The sequence below is a fragment of the Amphiura filiformis genome, chromosome 15, assembly GCF_039555335.1.
Source record: "Amphiura filiformis chromosome 15, Afil_fr2py, whole genome shotgun sequence".
NCBI classification, from domain to species: domain Eukaryota; kingdom Metazoa; phylum Echinodermata; class Ophiuroidea; order Amphilepidida; family Amphiuridae; genus Amphiura; species Amphiura filiformis.
The window spans coordinates 14,680,771-14,703,414 of record NC_092642.1 but is presented as its reverse complement, the minus strand read 5'-3'; the positions used below and the strand labels follow the sequence as shown (position 1 = coordinate 14,703,414).

Here is a 22,644-nt window from a genome sequence, read left to right as displayed (position 1 = left end):
TCAAATATATATCAATGACAATAGACGCCTCATGCACTGTCAGCCACAGTGATCAACACTCCGAATACGGAATGGTATGAAAATGAGGGAGTTTCGTAAAATTCTTATATGTGATGCGATCAAGCAAAATCAGTCGGAACTCGGCAATAATAAATTTTCAGTTTCCTATAGGAATGTAAAAAGTATTTATAAAGCTGGATTTGCAGAAAATCCCATTGAAATTGAACAACGAGTTCCAAAGATATGAGCAATTAAAGAGTTATCAAAACAATAGGAAACAAAAGGAAAAATGTCCTTTGTTTGGCTATATCTCAAAATCAATATTTCCGAGTTCCGACTGATTTGGCTTGATCGCATCACATATTTCTGTCAGTAAATTGTCAGAATTCAAAAAGTATGTAATAACTGATTTATTCCGCAACTACACCAGCTATTTAGTTATGTTTAGTTGTGGCGTTAAAATACCCAAACAATTAAGTTTCCGACGATACAGTTTTTCAAGGACACCCTGTATATTCAAAAATTGTATTTATCTATTGCTATGGTAGTTAATCTTGTTACATCATCACTTCTATGGCGAATACAATCATTAAAAGGCTAAATTTGTTGGTCTGGCAAAAAAAATGAACAAGTTGTGACACAATAGGGCCTATGTACCTACGGCATTGCAATAAATATATAACTCCCAATGACTATAGCTGCATCTGAAGGTCAACTGAATCAATTTGTCTTGCCGGATATCATTCTGCCAGTTGCGAAGGCCTTAATCCGCGCATTTTAATTTGATTACGTAAGTGATCTGCTCCGGTGACTGCACTAAAAGCTGAGCAGTGCAGTAAACAACACACTTTGGGGACTAAATTAAATTTTATTTAACCTCCACCATGTCCAGAAATTTGTGAGCAAAAGAGAAGCACTTTTTACTACTGATACGGACAATCTAAAATTCGATCTTAATGGGCCACACAACGATCGCCTATGCATGCAAATACATTTTTTTATATTAACTTTTCAATTCGGCACAGAAACTGTGGTGAAAACAAGGGTCAAAAATACTTTTTTCTTTAAACATAAACCTCAAAATTTCAGATTTAGGTTTAGATATGTTTTCAAGAAATTGACAGAAAATTGCAGGATGACACGTATTTGTGAGCGAAAGCGAAGCACTTTTTACCATCGAAGAAGGAATATCCAGACACAATTCAAATTCGAATTCACGAAGTAATTTTCTGGGGGTTGTGCTACACTTGTTAACTGGATCTTGTTACGTCCTGGGGGTTACGGTCACAAAAAAAGTGTAAAAATATTGAAAATGTGTGGCATTGATGTCTCTCTGAAATTTTGTGAGTTATTACAAAGATTTCTTTGAATTATTTTTCCAAATGCACATATCTTCTTAAAAGTGGTAGACAAAAAGCAGTTTTTATCGTTTATTTTATTCACTTGGCGTGATCCCCGGCCTTAATTAATTGCACATACTGATAGACTTTTACCGTGTCATCTGTGTGAAAACAAATGGGAAAAAATAACAAAAGCAAGATCCGAAACTCTGTGTAAAAAAGCTACCAATCGTATAATGTCGCATTTGTAGAACAATGAACAACTTTACTAGGTTGTGGCTTGGAGCAGAGAACGTATGCACTTCCCATAATGTATTTCTTCCATTTCAATGTTTGTACTAATTTGCTATGTTGGGCCAAATGGGCCTATAGTGAAGAAATATACCTTTGTGAAAAGAGCATCAGGCCCGTGTACGCAGGGGAGGGGTATGTACGTGCTGATGACTGATGTGCAAAATTGGTAGAGGTCTCGAAAGCTTCATCTGCGAATACCGTACAGAGAACGAAAGAAAGCCAAAAAAGATACAGCGACAATGTTAGGTGGTCAAAGAAGCAATGGAAGTGAAAGACAAAAAAGAAACGGTGGCAATCCCAAGAGAAAGGAAACAAACAGGCAACAGAAAATCGTTATCTACCTTCAGGGAGGGTATTAGCTGCTTCTGATGCAATGAGCAATGCAGAGGTTCTGAGATTGATGTGTGGCAAGAGTATTTAAATGCAGCGGCTGGGATGTCATCTTCCCAATGACAGCCGTACAAGTGAATGAACAGCTACGTTTGCAGTATGAAGATCGTCAAGGACAGCCAGAATTTCTGAGAGAGATAAAATAAACGCAAGACGTGGTTTCCCCGGACGGATATCCAACGTTTCTAACAATCGATTTTACTTTGGATTGCCCCAACTTCAATTCAACCTCAGCAACAGCGACTACTGTCGCCTATTCATGTATGTTTTGTCTGGTCAATACAAGTGTATGCCATGGAAATCGAAGGCAATCCGATTACTATCACATCTTACGATATTGAAGGGTCCGATGAAAGTTACATTCAGGGTGATGTTGCTTCGGAAGGACACCTCAATTCTCACCGTCAACTTATGTGAAGGAGCTTTCTCGCCAACAAATTTTACCACCAGAATAGACTTGATTGAGTTTGCAGCTGCCTTGCAGGCATTTTTCATGAATTTACCGACTAGATTTACGAGTTCTACAAACTTGGCACTCTTGATCTTTCTGATTTCTCGGGCATCCCGTCTTTGACGCCATCTGTATTCAAATTCAACGTTCTCCACACTCCTGATTCACTTCAGCTGTTCATAGCTGCTACAGGGAATTGAAACCTAATACACATCTCTACATGTCTGTTGACGAGCCAGTTCCAGGCGAGTATGAGAGTTCATTGATCGTCAATTCAAAGATTTTCTTCCGAGAGGTGCTCCTATTGGTGTTGGTGATGGTGGAATTGATCAGCTTTGAATACTCCGGAACCAGTTAATAACGTAGATGAGGATAAAGAATGGAGTGTCACGTCAACAGCAGGTCCAATACAGATTCCGTTTCCTGAAACCCGTGTAGTGAATGGCAAATATGCTGACACCATACAGAATCAGAGAGTAAGAAGTAAAAAAGAGGGCGACCAAATTCCTATATCCTTAGGAAACATGGTATTCAAATCGGATGTCAATGGACAACTACACATGACTTACGAGTCCAACGACAACTACTTCTTCAAGTATGGCACGAGATCACAATCAACAATCAATTTCAGGGTTGATGATTTTTTTTTACTTTTTAAAAAAATCAGATTTTATTTATTTATTTTTTTCAATCGATTTTTTAATTATTTTTTTTAAATTAAAAAAAACCTGCTATACCCCATAATAAATTCAAAAGAGACCAGTGGAATGCTAGACATAATATGCGCAATACTATCAGGTACTTACAAAAATTCAAAACAGTGTTTTTACATGTGAAAATTTCAAAGAAATAAATTTGGCAAAAGAAATGGGGAAAAACCTGTTGAATTCTGCACCTTGAAGATGAATTTTTAGCAATAGATAAAGTGACATCATAGAGGTATATTCATTGTATCCAAAAGTTCTAGAAACATCAGGAATAAAGCAAAACAATCAATTTAAGAAAGAAATTAACTTACATTTATCAAAAGTGGTAAAAAAATGAAATTTAATTTAAAATGATTTAAATCAATGATTTAAAAAAAAATCAAGTGATTTAAATCGCGATTTCAATCAATGGCGTGATTTATGTTTACAAATATCGATTTGACTGACCTTGAAAAAAATACTATTTCCCGTAACAACCATGATACCATGACGACGACTACATGTACGAATGACACAGATAATTCGTTCTGTATATAATAATTTCTGCTTACTAAAAATAATGACATCCGCAAATAGGTCTGCTGAATCTTGTATTACCAGTCAACATTTAAAACCACTGCTCATATCATTTAGTGTGATACCACAACTTAAGGTAGGTAGATTTAGAAATTAAATCATTTTAGAACTTTCAAGCTGGGCAGTAAATATTGCCTCTTTTCCTTGTTGCTTCTACAGTGAAATGTGTACATATAAATCTACCATATGCAAACCGTAATACATGCAGTGCGCTATATTGCTTTTTAATTATTATTATTTTAGTTTGTTTTAAGTTATCTTTTAAATAAAAAAATAAGTTGTTATGTTATATGTCTTGTGAATTGACACAAAATGTTGCACTCCCCCTCGCGTCCACTCAAGACAGTAACCAGGGGGGCTGGGTGTGGACGCCCCCCCCCATCCCAAAATGCCCCAAAAGTCTCCTTTTTGACCCAAAAGGTCCTATTTGCGAAACGTAAAAAAAAAAAAATGACATTTTTATGCCTTTTAAAACTTAACATTCCACCCTCAAAAATCAGATTCTCCTTAAAACTGCCACTCCGGCCCTCGGTAAATATTGAACGGTCATTTAATAGGCAATTCAGCCGCTCATGTCTTATTGCATGATGACAATTACATGACACCTCTGACTCATGCAATCACAAATTCACGGTTCATACAATGCAACATCCATTTGCTAACTCGGCAAACTATTTATGTTATTCCGCACACATTATTTTACAACATCCCAAAAGCAAGACTAGGCCTACCTAGATACCAAGGCAAGCTTAAAAAATAATATAACTCTATAGCATGTGACTTCATATTGTGGCTATCCTGTTATTCATAGTACATGTATTTATATCGAATAATAATAATAAATTTTAATGACGTTTGAGATATCAAATTTAACTTCTGTTTTTACAATGGAGAAATGACAGAAACAATTGCGGTTTTGTCCTAATATGTACAGGTCACACCATGCATCACAGTGCAAAATAAATCAGGCAATGATCAGATCAATCATGCATGGATGAATTCATTTATTCAACACAAATCTGAAGGCCGCTGTGACATAGCCATGGTACAGTTAGCAGCCTGGACAACCGATTCTTTTGTTTGGCAAGGCTCACTCAGTCATTTAATGAGGCAATACAAACGATCGAATTTGGTGTTGAAATGAGCTAAATTTTTAGTTACACCTTTTCGATGTAAAATTAATTTTCTCGGCCAAATGAAAAGCAATCATTTTCATTTTTTCAGTAAATGTCAGGAAAAATTGTAGTGCTTGATACCGTATTTTTTTCAAATTCTAGTGTTAAACTTAGGCGTGAAATTTAGTCATTTAGTGTAAGATTTTCGATTTTGATAGGCTTAAACTCTGTCCACGAGCCTTTTTTTTTGATCAACCTTTTAGCTTTTCAAAGTAAGATAGTTCGCTAATGAAGGATTTTTCCCAACTTTCTAACGCACATCACCGTGAGCGATATATCATAGTTTTGTCAGAATTTGCGTTTTCATTTCACCATTTTAACTGCCGGCTGACCATTTTTCAAAATCAACGAGTGAAATCTAAGGCTAATACTAGCATTGTGGATCGATATCCCTGGGTTTAATAGGAATTCAGTATCGAAGTTACGTAATGTTACTATGTCAACGGGATCACGCGCTTGAGTTATGAACCACGATCGAAACAATCACCACACAAAGTATATGGCACTTGAAGGCATATCAAAATAGCGTGATCCGGTAACCAAGAGAATTACGTAACCACTTCGATGCTGAATACCGGCATGGCTACAGTGTTGCTAGAACTTCAATATAGCAAAGAAATTCCCAGGCCTATAGCGCTCCTACTGATCATGGTTAACCAGAACACTTAATTGGGGATTTGGGCTACCAAATCGCTGGTCGGGCAATTTGCTTTCAATGGAAAATTGACCTGGAAAAACAACAAAGGAAATATCGACTATTTCTACTGGTTGCTCTCGAGATAAAAGTACTGAGTTAGACATTTTCGGAGTATGAAGTGAAAAAGGGTATAATAAAAACGGAAATTCTAACAAAACTATAATATATAGACCCACACGATGTGCTTTACAGAGGTGGGAAATATCTTTCTTTAGCAAACTATATTAGTTTGAGACGCTAAAAAATGAATTCCGTAAAAAGCTCGCGGGCAAACTGAAGGCCTATAAAAATCAAAAATATCACACTAAAAGACACAATTTGATGCTTAATTTTAACACCAGGATTTGTAAAAAATGTATATCCAAGCACCAAGTTTTTAACTGACATTACTGAAGAAAAAAAATATTGCTTTATATTTGACCGAGAAAATTAATTTAATAGAAAAAAGGTGTATCTCTGAATTGTGCTGATTTTAACATGTATGGATCGACTTTCAGCGCGACTAAGCATTTCTAAAGAATCGGTTGTCCAGGCTGCTAACTGGGTAGCGGCCCTGGCTCTCTTGTTGTCGAAAGTTTATTGCCCTTGGCACAATTGGATTTATGAAAACTTTTGGGCGCGCAAGTGCTAAATTGTCGATGTGAAGTAGGACTATAGTATATAAAAGTGTACATATTTAGAATGGAAAACACTTCACGAACCATTAGTGACCTCAAATTTAGGTAAAATGCTCAGTTTTGGAGACCTCCCTCCCCCAAATAAAAACCACCGTTTTTTTACCCGCATTTTGTTGGACAACATAACGTTAGTAACAGCTTAATTTCTAAAGCTTTTTTTGTATTATTGTTTTAATTTTGACTTCACAAAAAATGATTGAAATGTGTTTGAAAATCATACTTTTTATGAATTTTTACCGAATAAGATACTGACGATTTTTTTTGTCATGTTTTCCAGAAACCATGGGTAAAAAAGTGGATTTTGGGAAATTTTCTCCAAAACTGACGATTTTAAACCAAATTTGTCGTCACAGGTGGACGTATAATGGAAACTCATACAATTATTTTGACACCAAATATGACATACAAACCTACAGAAACTGATAACAGTGAAACATTTGGTCATAATACAAAACCATACAATAAATTTACAACACATCTCTGATCCACCACCTCCTTTCAATAGTGCACACTCTTGTGTAGTTCTGTGGAAAATGTGCGTAAAATCTGGCAAACCGTATTTTTTCACATTTTAGTACATCATCAAATTATAAACAAATGGTTTACATTTTTGGCGGCCACCTTGGTAGAGTGACGGCAATCTTGAAATCATGCAGGGGTAAAAATCTAAAATTTCTCCAATCTTGTTGAATGATTCACCAAATTATTCTACTGATCACAAGGAATTCAAATGGTGGCAAATTGTTTGACTTGATGAGATGCAAGAAAAGGTAAAAATAATTGCCACCTGGAATGAGCTCTTTGGGGCTTATGGTCAACCAATGGCATGTGACCTTTTTTGCCCTCTATCTTAGTAGGTTAACACGATACAACATGGTACCAATTTTGACGAAAAATTTGGTGTTTGTAGAAGAAATATGTAACAATAGGTCGTAGATAGCACAAACTATACATCTTTGAAATGGTCACCAAAAATGTAAATCATATTTTTTACCCCTGCATAAGCGGCCAAATTGGATTTATGCAAATTAGGCACTGTTCCACTTCTTAGATTTCCGGGACTTTTAATATGTTTTCGTGTGAGCTGCTGGAGATGGATGCATGTGAAATGGATTCTATTGCAAATTAGTTGTGGGCAGTTTCATAATTTGACTGGGCTAGCCAAGTTAGCTCAATCGATAAGGCGTTCGACTATGGTGTTAGAGGTTGCGGGTTCGAACCATGGCGGTACTTATTACGCTCTCGTGGAAAAATTGAGTTAGCTTGAAATTCCCCTTGACAAGGAACTTACTGCTAATTATTTCCATTGTAACCCGTACGAAACACGGGGAGCTGATCGTGGTTGCGAAGGTTATTTGTGGAATGGTGTGCGCTCTTGAAGCAGCAAAGTCCCTGAATTGTTGTTAATGGTTTATGGAATGATGTGGGACCGTAGTGGTCAGCGACAACCTGTAAAGTGTGAGGCGTGTGTATCAACGTCTAGGCGTTGTGCCTGTGCGTAGCGCATTATAAATCACTGAGCTTTTTGTATTATTATCATTTATGATTGGAAAGGATTTAAAATGAGGTGTGATGTTTACATTGTTATCAGAATAGAGCAGTCAGTTGTCAAATTTTCCGACGGTAGGCCCACAGTTATTTCAGGACACCCTGTAGCAATGATTTTTCCCAAAATACACAGCACTAAATAGAAAATAAACAGGCAAATATGTGACCGTACAGCACGAATGAGCCGTAAATTCCCTAAATTGTATTCTGAGTTACAGCGTAAAATGTGTACGAATGTCGTATTCAATGTCGTTGAAGGAGCAAAGTTTAACAAACTATAACCCCGCTTTTGGGTATCGTTTGAAGTCAAATGATATACCATTTTAAAGCTTATGATGTATATTTGTTAAACATGAAATAAAACAAAATTGACCGGGGGAGGAATTTACGGCTCATTCGCCGTGAACGGTCACATATTATATTAAACAATCCTACTTTTCTTAAAGGAGGATATCCTTTGACCGCTTTGACATCCTCACCTTTCCTCCGCCATTCCAATGGTGCCTTTTCAAGTTGTCCAAATTGCTTTATATTTTATTTAAATAAAATTTGCAAGCTGGCCTATATGGTGTAATCCTGAATCGCACATACTGCTTTAAAGGAATATTTTCTCAGAAGATAACATGATACTAATGTTTTCTATGCCATCTTTATTTTCATTTCCTGAAGTTTCTTAGCAGTGAATTTGCCATAGAAGCTATTGATGATGGATATATGAACCAAGTGTATAGAATTCGTGAAGTCAATAATAACAGCAGCAGCAGCAATGAGGCAATCAGTGTCGTCATTAAACAAGCTTCTTCTTCCAATAAGGTATAAATGCAACGCCGATACCGGTTCTCCCGGAGAATTTGTTCTGCCTCAGAGCTTGCCGTTGATGTAAATAAAGCTAGAAGTCACCAGGCCATTTTTTTTTTAACTTTTCATTTATTCAATTTAGCATGTTCGGTTCTTTCTTCTGATACCATTGTCAATTACACAGGCACACATTATATAGATGTTCCTTGGATCTTTTAACTGTGCAAAAAATTATCCATAAAAAAACAAAAATAAATTTCTTAAACACACTAAAACTAAATTACAAAAAAAATAAAGTGGTCGATAGAAATAATAAGGAGAATTTTGTTCGGCACACGTAGATACCTTATTCGGTACGATACAATTTTATTCCACTAGGCTATACGCATTAGAATGACAAAGGGTGAGTTTCAAAAGTGACAAATTTGAATATTTCGCCATTCAAGGAAATTTCCGCTGCCTTTTGTTACATGCTCATTACTGCATGACCTGTGAATGCGCACTCCACTCTGTTCAATATCTGGGTACTTCGACAGGGAAAAGTCAATATAAATTTGTGTCACCTTTGAACCTTTGAAAAGCTCTCGTATTTTTATTCAAATCGCTATAAGTTGGGGAAATTAAATTCCTATCTTGCTGAATGAGGTATCAAAATACGCAGAAGAAAATTCTCCATCTATAGGCCACTTTATGTTGTAATTTAATAATATTCCAATTGTTTTTCCTTTGAGGGCAGTGCCGTTTTTGTCTTTTTCTCCCTTATATCGAATTGATTTGGTTTCATGTTTCCTCAATTCGATCACTGCATTTTATTTAAGTCCACTGATCCCTCTTTTTAGATATTAATTGGGTAATTATTGTTTCATTTCCGGTGTACTGAATTTTGGTGTCCTCGTTCCTTCGACTACATAATATAGAACAAGACACTGCAACATAACTGCATAAAACGCATCGTGTAAATTTTTAATGCTGTATTTTTCCACACCATACTTATTGTCTTTTTATTCCAGTTGTCTCAGATGTGTAGCAATCTTGAATTCGACATATCCAGAGGCAAGCTGGAATATCTTGTGCTCTCTAGATTCCACCAAATATTACCAGAGTCCGTCCCGACACCTTATCTTTATGATGCATCTTCAAAAACACGTAAGTATGAACTTAATAATGTTCAAAGATAGCAAGCATTGGCATGTGTTGTGGCAGAGTGCCCCCACTCCCAGAAATTGTTCAGGGATAAAATGAGGACGGCAAATAGTAAAGTATAATTAAAATGACTAAAAATGGGACAACAAATTGACAAATGGGGAACGAAAATTTGGCTTTGAACCCCTCACATCAAAATCCTGGCTGCTCTAACGGTAGCAAGAGCCTCAGAGCCCATGGACAAGGAACAGGGCTGGACCCTTAACATCCTAATCAACCCTATTCCTAACCCTTATTTCATTTTCTCTTTTACTCGGGGCCCTGAACCTTCGGAGCCTCTGGACTCCGTCCACCCTGTCCAGTCGCTTGCTACCCGCTGCAAAGAACAACCATCTTGCGTGTCTGTTTCCGGATTAACTTGCAAGAATACTAAAGTTTTACTTTCTTGCTCTCGAATTAACTCACCATAAAACTGAGATTGACTATTCTGTTCAAGTATTAACTCACAATAAAACTGCGGTTGACTATTCTGTTCAAGTATATTAACTCACAATAAAACTGCGGTTGACTATTCTGTTCAAGTATTAACTCGCAATAAAACTGAGATTGACTATTCTGTTCAAGTATTAACTCAAAATAAAACTGAGGTTAACTATTCTGTTCAAGTATTAACTCACAATAAAACTGAGATTGACTATTCTGTTCAAGTATTAACTCACATTACTACTGAGGTTGACTATTCTGTTCAAGGATTAACTCAAAATAAAATTTGTGAGTTGATTGATGTTGACCTTCCTGTTCAAGGATTAACTCAAAATTAAACTTTGAGTTGACCAATCTCCATCAGTTTGAAAAAGACACAGAGTAGTCGTGTTGAAAGCTCACGTAAGTAAAATAGTTGTGTGTATCGGCTTAAACTCTATCAATGTATGAGTTGATGTTGACTTCTGTTCAAGTATTAACTCACAATAAAACTGAGGCTGACTTTTCTGTTCAAGAATTAATCAGGCATTCATCATGTTCATCAATATTTTCATGACTAAACGGTTGTGTTTGCACGATTAACTCACAATAAAACTGCGGTTGACCTTCTTGTTCTCGAATTAACTCACTATAAACTTGAGGTTGACTTTTCTGTTCAAGGATTAGTTCACAATAAAACTGAGGTTGACTTTTCTGTTCAAGGATTAATTGGGGATTCATTCATATACTGTATTTTCATGACTAAACGATTGTTTATCCCCGATTAACACACAATAAAACTGCGGCTGACCTTCTTGTTCTCGAATATATAAACTTGAGGTTGATTTTTCTGTTCTAGGATTTATTCACAAACAAACCGAAGCTAAATTAACTCACAACAAAACTGAGATTGAGCTTCATGCTTCCGTATTAACACAAAAGTCAACGTGAATAACGTTGACTTTAACTGTTCTAAGATAATCACAATAATACTACGGACTTCTAGGATTAACTCCTATTCCCTGTCCGGGTTAGCTCATAGAAGACTTCCCTGTTCCTGATTTAAGGTGGTACTACACCCTGCCCAAATTTGTGCCTATTTTTGCATTTTTCTTAAAAATTATAGCGCATTGGGGACAAGTAAGATATGTATATTATAGGGGTAAGGACTACAACTACTGCACTGTAAATTTGATTTCAGCACAGACAACAGTTGTGGGGTTACAGTCAAAAATGAGGGAAAACCAATATTTGATCAATAAATCAGTAACTACTTGCTTTGAGTTGCTGAATTTCAGTACAGTAGTTGTAGTCCTTACCCCTATAATATACATATCATACTTGTCACCAATGTGCTATAATATTTGTGAAAAATGCAAAAATAGGCATAAATTGGCCAGGGGTGTAGTACCCCCCTAACTCACACAAAAGTCAGATCATGTAATGAACTCACAAATACTTTGTTTCACTTTTCTCTTTCTTGATTGACTCACAAAAGTACAGAGTCCGACTTTTATGTTTTAGGGATTAACTCACAATAAATATCAAAATAGACTTACATAATTTTACTTTACTGCAGTCGTCATGGAGGATCTCCATAATCATGTGCCTTTACGACGAGCTCTCCTTAGTGGAAATATCTCGGTGCATCTTCTCTGTAAAATTGCGAGATACCTAGCTAATTTGCATAGGAAAACATCGCAGTCATATTTGGGTGAAGATAGTTTTACACAACTTAGAAAGACACTTGGGTAAGTGTTAATTTAAATTATGGTGACATGACACGAGTTTGTAACCGGACTTACCCTGTTCAAACAATTGCCCTGGTTTGTAAATGCAAGTATAAAATTAAATTACCAAAGTTTGTGTGGTTTTCCCATTATTTTACGTGTGTTTAATATACTTAATTGAATAACATGGTAATAGCAGCTGGACGTAACATAACTTTCTGTTATAATAAATGAGTGAATGTTCTTAGTCACCACGTAGTTTTGGAAATAAATATAATACTGGAACTTACGTTTAGCAAGTTTACTCTGCTAGTTGCCTGGTGAGGACTGGAAGTTCCAGACGCACCGTAGGAAAGTTCCGATATTAAATTTGTTTACAAAACTCTTTTGATATCTACCAAGATACATCACTATTTTATTTTTAACATTTAAAGACATTATCATGTAAGCATATCTAAGTCCTAATCCTTAGTTAGAACTAGCTGGTAATAAAAGTCAAACTTTAAGGGTAGACGAGGTATTGTTGGTCGAAGCAACCTAAAAATCGATTTTCATTATCTAGATCAATATATTATTGAAAAATAACACCTTGATGTTTTGCAAAAGTTCCTGCTACAAATCATATAAATTGCAAACTTGCTTAATTTATTGTTGTTAATGAGTTATGTACGTTTTACAAAAGTGTTGTTGTTTCAGCCATCTTTACAACGTAACTAAAGAACCGCAGCGCCTATAAAAGTATATCTGTGATATTTTAATTCTTCTACACACTTGCTATGAATTGAGCAATACAGTTTTTGCCAAAGCTCACTACCATTCGTAAGATGCTGTGAACTACCAAATCACAACAGTTTAAAATAATGAATCACCTTAATATTGGGCCATTTTTTTAAATAAGGGCAAAAAAACATGCGTTTTTAGGCTGTTTTTGTATTCTGTAACAATCAAGCCCAAAGATTTGTACTACTTGTAATGAGCAAATTCATACTGTAAATCGTAAATGCTTGGACTTTTCTTTGAATATTGTGACTGCAATTGTAAAGAAACTCATTAGTTGCCCTTTTATTAGCAGTTAGTATACTAAAAAGGTTTTAGGATTTAAGTAGGATTTTTATCTTGGTCATCTTACAGTGTATTAATGTTTCTTTCAATACTCATTCGTTTATAGAAATCCAGCTCAGGTAGAACTCATGAGGCAATTCACATTCGTAAAACCATTCTGTAGCACGGATCCCAGCAATACAACCATTCCAGAAATACAACCTTACTTGACTATGATTTATAATGATAATGATATCATGAAAGCTGTAAAGGAATTAGAGATGGTATTTGTTGGGAAACAGGAGTGTTTAATCCACGGTGATTTTCACACTGGATCCGTAATGGTACATGAGGACGATGTAAAGGTAATGTAAAGGTTCGTGCCTGAAAATGCCAGACTCCTCCTTGAACAATGTTGTTGTGGGTGTTTGCTGATCCTCCCACACAATGGGTCTGAAATGACGATTTAATATGTTATCAAAATAATTTGGAACTATATACTTCTTCACTCTCAAATTAATTTGCTTTTATTAAAAGAATGAAAAGAATAAGAATTGCATTATTTTAGATGACTCCATGAAAGAATGTGAATTTGTATTTCTTTGTTTTCTAGACTGTTTGAAAAGTGTAAAGTGAACTAGTCAACCGGGCATACCTGTTTTTGTCGGACGAACCGACGTTGCGACTGAAACCTTCAGTATTCAGCTGGGTTGCGATGCAAATGACCTTGGGCACAGGTAAATTCAAGTATAGATCAAGATTAAGAGGAATGTCCTTTTAAAATGATTCTGTCCCAGCCGTGAGAAAGTTTTGCCCGGACGCCTCCACCTCGGTTGAGGGACGGTTGCTCGATCGATCAGTCCTCATTTAGATCTCTTTCTCACTCTTTTTCTCACGGTTGGGACAGAATCATAAAAGACATTTCTTGTAGATTGTCATCTATACCGGAAGTTATCAGTACTCAAGGTCATTTGCATCACAACCCAGCTGAAGACTGAAGGTTTCAGTCTAAACGTCGGTTCGTCCGTCAAAAATAGGTATGTCTGGTTGACCAGATTGATATGAATGAGAGTCTACACAGTTTGTAGTAAACTCATCCCAAAAAGAAAGTATCCAGTTTGATTTTATTCCATAAGTCACAGATGTGGCCTTAAATCAAAACCTACTAAAAGTATGTTACAGATAATTTTTTTTCCGCACAGTTTGATACCTCATTTGTTCAAATCAATGCAGAATTGATGACACAGTGACCATTTGAATGCAATTACCTCAATTTTAAAAGTTGCAGTAATTCCTATAGATTTGGTTCTGCTACTCAATTATGGGCAGATCAAGGGCGCATCAGACTCAACGTCTCACTGAGAGCATGCGCCGAAGATGTCTGACAGTCATTGATGCAGCAGGAGGACATACCAGATATTGCCTGTGAAGAGTGAAGGGCAAACATTAAGGAAGGAGTAAAAGAGTATCTGCATTCAATAAAACACATGAAGTGAAGTCAAAGAGTCTTAGTTCGTCTCTGTTATTGTGTACCTTTATGACGAATCTTGAGGAGCAGGAAAACCACATCAATAGGAATTACTGCAACTTTTAAAATTGAGGTCGTTGCATTTAAAAGGTCACTGTGTCATCAATTCTGCATCGATTTGGACAAATGAGGTATCAAACTGTGTGGAATAAATTTATCTGTAACATACCTTTGGTAGGTCTTGATTTAAGACCCCATCTTTGACTTATGAACCAAAATCAAACTGGATACTTTCTTTTTGGGATGAGTTTATGAACATGATGGACATGATGAACGTAATTAAAGTAAACGAAATATAAATTTCACAAATGGCTATTTCTTGATTTCAGATAATTGACGCCGAATTTGCTCATGTAGGAGCATCAGCACTGGATATGGGAACCTACCTAGCACACCTATTGTTCTCATACCATGGACATAGATTATATCCAAAAGATGACAGGCAACACTACCATACAATACTTTACCAAGCAATTAAAAAATGTCGTAAGTGTATACCGAAATGATTTTACTGTTAAATTGAGTAGCTATACTTCGCAAAGCTCGGTGATCCTGCTAGAAAGAAATTGAGCTCATAGGGCACGGCGGCGCAGCCGTACAGGCTCTGCTGCGCAATCGGTCGTGTTGTGCTCTTGTGCAAGGTACTTGCCTCTCTCTACCCAGGGGTGAAATGGGAGCTGTTATGAATATTGTCCACTGTGCGCCACCCAAATGTATGATCATGCCTTGGGCATTGCATGGCAGCTAACGTATTCTAACGACGGCGGAATTAATGGTAAAGCATTTGGTTCACGTGAAAGGCGCTGCATTAATGCCAACATTTATCTATTTATCCAACTGGAAGGAAATTAACTTTTGGGCCCCTCCCTAAATTCCACCAATATCATTTTTTGCAAAATTGTTACAATCTGTACAATTTGTATGGTTTCTATTTACACAAGTCCCGGACACAAGTAAAGGATAAAACTACAGCTAAAGAAAATATATAAATTCCAATGTTCAAATTTCAGGTTATATAGTGTGCGTTTGTGAAGGTTGTCATTCATCCACGTATGATCAAATATAAAATAAGATTCTTAAAACTATTCAAATGGACTCACGATTTTGAGAGGCAACGGTTTCACACCTTATCAAGGTGCATCTTCAGGCCGTCTCGCCACTGGTCAGTGACCAATTGCCGACAGACCAACAGACGGCCTGAAGATGCACCTATGATAAGGTGTGAAACCGTTGCCTCTCAAAACCGTGAGTCAAGTTGAATAGTTTAAAGAATCTTAGTTAGGGGAAAAAGTTCACTTTGGTGACCACTCTCTGGCTAGTAAGGTTTGACGATTGATTCGACTTCTATGGACCATTTAGAAAAAAATAGCCACCATGTCCCTCGCGAAAATCCCGGCATTTTTCGCTAGAGGATAAAATCAAAATGGCCGCCACCACCATTTTGAAAATTTAAGTTTTGAACCAGAGCACCTATAATCATGCACAAGACACTTTTTCGGATATGTCGAGTACAAGGATTCCGATTCTGACATTAGTTTGACATTACGGCATCATTTTCACCCAGAAATCCAAGATGGTGGCCGGCACCATCTTGAAAAATTTAGTTTTGAACAAGAGGACCTTAAATCGTGTACAAAGACACTTTTTGGATAAGTCGACCACAAGGATTTCAAATTTGACATTACTTTGACATTACGAACTCATATTTACCCAGAAATCCAAGATGGTGGCCGCCGGCGCCATCTTGAAAAAAAAAGTTTTGAACCAGATTACCTAAAATCGTGTACAAAGACACTTTTTCCGGTAAGTCGACCCCAAGAAATCCGAATCTGACATTAATTTGACGTTACAAAATAATTTTTGCCCAGAAATCCAAGATGGCCCCATTTGGTAGAGCGTAAATGTGATTTTTGAATGAGAGCAGAAGCATAAGTGTGTCATTTCCGCCTTATCTGGGGTTCATGTCTCTTATATGGGGTTTCAATTGCCTTATCTTGGGTTTACATCCCTTATCTAGGGATAAGGAGCCTTATCTGTGGTTTAGAGGGCCTTATCCTGGGTTTACGTTCCTTACCTGTGGCTAAGATGCCTTAACCTTAGCATATCGCAGTCTAAACCCAGATAAGGCATATAAACCCCAGATGATGCGCCGTAACCCCAGATAAGCGACGTAGACCCAGATAAAGCAGTCTAAACCCCAAATAAGGCGCCTTAACCTAATAAGGAACATAAACCCCAGAAAAGGCATCTAAACCCCACATAAGGTGCCTTAACTCTAGATAAGGGTTGTTAACCCCAGATAAAGGTCGTAAACCTCAGATAAGGCATCTAAACCCAAGATAAGGCGCCTTAACCCCAGATAAGAGACGTAAACTCAGATATGGCAGTCTAAACCCCAGATAAGGCGCCGTCTGGGGTTTACTTCTCTTATATTAGGTTTATGTTCCTTATTTATGGTTAAGGCGCCTTATTTGGGGTTGGGACTGGTTTATCTGAGGTGTACGTCCCTTATCTGGGGTTACGGCGCCTTAACGGGGGTTTAAACTGTCATATCTGAGTTTACGTCTCTTATCTGGGGTTAAGGCGCCTTATCTTGGGTTTAGATGTCTTATCTGAGGTTTACGACCCTTATCTGGGGTTAACGACCCGTATCTAGAGTTTGGGCACCTTATGTGGGGTTTAGATGCCTTATCTTAGGTTTATGTTCCTCATTTAGGGTTAAAGCGCCTTATTTGGGGTTGGACTGCTTTATCGACGGTCTACGTCTCTTATCTGGGGTTACGGCGCATTATCTGGGGTTTAGATGCCTTATCTGGGTTTAGACTGCGATATGCTAAGGTTAAGGCATCTTAGCCACAGGTAAGGAACGTAAACCCAGGATAAGGCCGTCTAAACCACAGGTAAGGCGCCTTATCCCTAGATAAGGGATGTAAACCCAAGATAAGGCAGTTTAAACCCCATATAAGGGACATGAACCCCAGATAAGGCGGAAATGACACATTTATGCTTCTGCTTTCATTCAAAAATCACATTTACGCTCTACCAAATGGGGCCATCTTGGATTTCTGGGCAAAAATTATTTTGTAACGTCAAATTAATGTCAGATTCGGATTCCTTGGGGTCGACTTACCGGAAAAAGTGTCTTTGTACACGATTTTAGGTAATCTGGTTCAAAACTTATTTTTTTCAAGATGGCGCTGGCAGCCACCATATTGGATTTCTGGGTAAATATGAGTTCGTAATGTCAAAGTAATGTCAAATTTGAAATCCTTGTGGTCGACTTATCCAAAAAGTGTCTTTGTACACGATTTAAGGTCCTCTTGTTCAAAACTAAATTTTTCAAGATGGTGCCGGCCACCATCTTGGATTTCTGGGTGAAAATGATGCCGTAATGTCAAACTAATGTCAGAATCGGAATCCGTGTACTCGACATATCCGAAAAAGTGTCTTTGTGCATGATTATAGGTGCTCTGGTTCAAAACTTTAATTTTCAAAATGGTGGTGGCGGCCATTTTGGATTTTGGCCTTTAGCGAAAAATGCCGGGATTTTCGCGAGGGACATGGTGGCTATTTTTTTTCTAAATGGTCCATAGAAGTCGAATCAATCGTCAAACCTTACTAGCCAGAGTGTGGTCACCAAAGTGAACCTTTTCCCCTAACTTATTTTTTGTTATATAGTGTGGACTTGTGTGTGTGTTGCTTATTAATGTATTTTTAATATTTTTATTCGAACAGTAAATGTGTATTTGAAAGAATTTCGACTTGAAGAAAACCAAGTTTCTGAAATTGCTGGTTTTACTGGATTGCAACTTATAAGATGGTGAGCCCTTACCCTGGGTAGAAATATCAAAGAATTGTCGGAAAGTTTCCCAAAAAATGTTGACATTCACGTAGGACATCAAATGCCATTGTATTACATCAACTTGAACTATACCGCAACGTCAATACATTCGTGTTTGCGCTCTCTGGTCATTTTATACTGAAACGCCCTCATTTATTGGATCCGTTCGTTTTATTATGTGAAATCTGATGGCAGTATAGCTCTGTCCCTATTTCTAACTTCACATTGCATGATCATTATCATGACGATGGTGATGTAAACGCTAGAATAATCGTAGGGGAGAATGCATTATGCAAATATACTAATGATTTGTTTAAGACAAAAATTGTGGATAAATCAGCATTAAGTAATACAGTAAGCCAAAAAATTAAGGTACCAGTTGTGTTCACCACTGTATATCCTAAATAAAGAAAAATGTGTCAAAATTAAAACAACATCATGCAGTTATTGTTAACTACATGTATGCACACAACACAGGGGCACTCACAATAGGCAATTGACACGTACTGGTAGCGCTGTGTTATAGATATAGGAGATGAACTAGTTAGCGTCATATATCAAAAAGTATAAAAGCTATGATTTTAGTACTTGTTTCAACTACTTATTATTTTCAAAATATCTGAATTTTTAACCCGGTACATGTTTTAATAACGGGGGACCATACATTTGTATGAGAAAGGAAATCTACATCTTATCCAAACTCCCGTGTTAATCCAATGCACATTTGTTCTTCACCGGGCCGCCCTTACTTGGTCGCATTTGGAAGATGGCTGCCACGAAACATTAATAGGTACAAATTTAGTACTTTCTGTCAATCAAGTATGGTTTATTTTCTACATGTCAATCCTTAAATCATTAGCATAGTCCTAATAATAACGGGGGACCGCCTTGATAAATAAATGATAGCAAACCAGTGAAAAATACCCCAAAACTCAGTCAGTGGAGCTCCGCCCGTACATGTCAATAGCATCTCATTATCGATTGGATTAGTCGACCGTAGCGGACAATTTGATCGCTCATTGGATTAATATTAGCACGTGGTAAGAAATTTGCATTGGACGATCGATTACTATAATGGTTTAGTACTGCATATTTCGGTTTAATCTTCACTAAGCGGGTTTATGGCTGAAAAGGTCACGGTGAATTTGCTGTGGACAAAACTGCACTATGAGCGGCTAATACCTGTACTCTTTAGCTCGAATTAACGACCTTATTTGTTGAAATTGTTCAAGAAAATAAGGATATGACGATCCAAAAACCCAAGGAAGATGCCAATTTAAAAGTTGCAGTTTGCTCCATTGCGTGTCCTATTGATTCACGAACAAGATAACCATCGATTAACACGTTTAAACTAGCGTCGTGCTTTCATTGATTAGAACACAAAAGTGCAACTTTTGATTTCGTTTCTTTGTTAGGTTTTAGACCACCGATTCTTTAATTCTCAACCAATTTCAACAAATGAGGTCTTAAACCAGAGGTTAAGAGTACAGGTATTAGCCGCTTGTTTTAATTTTGACACATTTTTCTTTATTTAGGATATACAGGGGTGAACACAGCTGGTACCGTAATTTTTTGGCTGACTAATAAACGCATAAAAAAATAAAACAAAAAACCTCATACCTCATGTAAACTCTGATTAACTCCCAAAATTCTAAGCTTGACTCTCCAGTTCCCGGGTTAACTCTCAAAATAATTGGATTTCATTATTTTGGGTTAATTGATGGATGCTGTATCGCTTTTGTCAAACTCATACTCAAAGCTCTCTCATGAACTGACGTTCAAATCATGTTACATTGTATATAGCTATATTTTGTTAACTTATCATGTATCATTATGATTTTCCGCATGTAGTATCATTGGAATGGCATACACTGAGGACATAGTGGACAAACCAAATGCTGAATTAGCCTGTTATTTTACCGGTGTTTCTCTATTAAAATCCTACCAGAGTCTTACAACTGAAAATGAATTGATCACTTATATGTTGGGACGGAACTATGATCACGGATTACCAAATGAATGAAATAAAGTCATGATTTTCATATGAGTAACATATCCCAATCAAACAATATGCATTGATAACAGCAGAGCTGTTTGACCGTGTCTGGCATCCAAATCTCCTCGCCAAGCTTTCTGCACTTGGCCTCACTGGAACACTCCATGGCTGCATTAACCGATTACCAAAATAACCGTGAAGCTGATCAATGCTGGTGTACCTCATGGTTCCATGCTGGGGCCTCCATCAATAAATTTCATCAAAATTACGTTGAGTTGGAATAAAAATACTTAGCAGTTTCACAAGAGTTTTGATGGTTGGCTATAGTGTTTATATCGATTAATATTGTGATGTTTAAGAACTAGTTGACCCGAGTAGGTATGTGCGAAACATGTTTACAAAGCGACTTCATGATGTGTTTGGAACGATATTGTTTTAAAACTCCTAAACACTGTTTAAAAGTTAGGAAAAAACTCTGTTAAAAGTTGCAGCAAATCGTGTTCGAAAAGAGTATGTTACCATTTACCAACTTCTTAAATACATACGGAATTCTCCTGTATGTGTTTAACCCATCTAAAGCCCTGCGTATGGAATGTTCTTCCTGATATCCCTGCTATTAGATCTCGGGACATCTTTAACAAGGCGGTTAATCTCGGCGCAAACCCGGCAGCATATAAGGTCTCTATAAGATGATAGTTTTGTACTGTTACTGCCTAGATATACCTTGTCATAAAAATTATCATAATTGCCTGCGTATGGAATGTTCTTCCTGCGATTATCTATGCTATCAGACCTCGGTTCAGCTTCAGCAAGGAGGTTTATCTGAGCGCAAACCTGTCAACAGACTCTATAAGATGATAGCTTCATAAGTTTAATGCTTAGATATGCCTTGTCATAAAAGTTGCCTGCTATTCATATTTTTATATTTTTATTAGAATAGGTCGGGGTGATTTAAAGGTCAGTTCGGGGTAATAAAACTGTGATAACAATAGCAGTTAAACCCCTGCTACATAATGTCAAATCTACCCAGACTTAATATTAATAATACAGGTACAGATGAATTAACAATAATAGGGGCATTACTTATGGAAGAAAACAAAGATTTTCACACAAAAACACCATATCAATAGGTAAATAATAAACATTGTTTATTACCAAAGTTGATGTTGACCTCATTCAAGGTACTATGAAGTAAAATCATTTCCTCTCATTTCTCATTTCCTGGCACAGTTCATCAACCCTCATTCAATAAGCATCTACAATGCTAGACAAAATAGGTTGGAATGAAAAATAGAATGTGCACCTTGTAATGGCCATATTTTCGTTATTTCTAGAGTGAGGAAATGGCACTTTCTTGAGTGTCAAGTCTAAACATTACCCTCACCCCAATACCTCCCCTGCCCCACCAATCAATGTTGGGTACTACTGAGCGCACATGAACAAAATGTCAGGATTCAACATTGATCGGGGGAACGGGGCTCATTTGCAATACCGTAATAATTTCATTCCAACCCTTTTGTCCAGGGTTGTCTCTAAGGCTACCCGAAATTACATAATGACACATGTTTTATAGCTATAGTTTTTTTTATTCTTTGTCCGATTCACATGAAAATTTACATCAAAATAAAAAAATTAATTGTCTTTTCCTCAATGACAAAACCAAAATTGTTTTAGTGTCACTAGTGTAGGGGAGCGGTCAATTTATGTACATGCAGCCTTTAATTTGAAGTTCATGCAATTCAACTAAAGTAGCTCATATAACGTCATATATTGCATTATAAGTGTTGTACGTCCAAGAAATGTTAATTTTACCCTTTACATGTAAATGAAATATCATAAATGTAATTCATGAAAGTATAATCTTAGAAACAGAACATGAAAAACTGAAATAAATGTTTTTGAAGTTAAAAAATATACAAAATACATAGAAAATCATTATTTCGTCTTCAGTAGATAGTTAACATGTGGAGTATATTTTACAGGTTTTATAGCTATATTGTTCTTATTGTAAGTCTGTAGAAAGGAAAATTAAAATCAAAATAATGTTCAGTACAAAAACGAAGCATTTAATTAAATTTTTATTCATAGGCAAAAGCAAATTAAAACAAAAGAAATTTAAAAAATGCCGGGAATTGAACCCAAGCCCTTCCGTTAACTGCCAGTCGCCTTATCCACTGAGCTATTGAGGCGTTGTAATTCTACGTGCACTTTTGTACTAGAGATTCTTTATAAATGAATAAAAAGTGTTTT

The 22,644-nt window shown here is 36.7% G+C and overlaps 1 protein-coding gene across 1 annotated transcript; it reads left to right on the top strand.

Annotated features, from left to right (window-relative positions):
- The first annotated feature begins 3,682 nt into the window (after positions 1-3,682).
- Positions 3,683-21,768, top strand: LOC140172137 (5-deoxyribose kinase-like). The gene is made up of 8 exons (XM_072195475.1): positions 3,683-3,834; positions 8,525-8,668; positions 9,664-9,799; positions 11,838-12,009; positions 13,157-13,394; positions 14,887-15,043; positions 18,293-18,377; positions 20,250-21,768. The coding sequence occupies exons 1-8, from the start codon at positions 3,691-3,693 to the stop codon at positions 20,419-20,421; spliced, it is 1,248 nt and encodes a 415-aa protein (XP_072051576.1). The 5' UTR covers positions 3,683-3,690; the 3' UTR covers positions 20,422-21,768.
- The last annotated feature ends 876 nt before the right edge of the window (positions 21,769-22,644 follow it).

What these genes read in the sequence shown, in the direction of transcription:
- LOC140172137 (XM_072195475.1), top strand. Translation starts at nt 3,691, where the DNA reads ATGACACAGATAATTCGTTCTGTATATAATAATTTCTGCTTACTAAAA. An exon ending in AAGCTTCTTCTTCCAATAAG is followed by an intron (nt 8,669 to 9,663) that starts GTATAAATGCAA and finishes TTTTTATTCCAG; the next exon opens with TTGTCTCAGATGTGTAGCAA. An exon ending in CAACTTAGAAAGACACTTGG is followed by an intron (nt 12,010 to 13,156) that starts GTAAGTGTTAAT and finishes ATTCGTTTATAG; the next exon opens with AAATCCAGCTCAGGTAGAAC.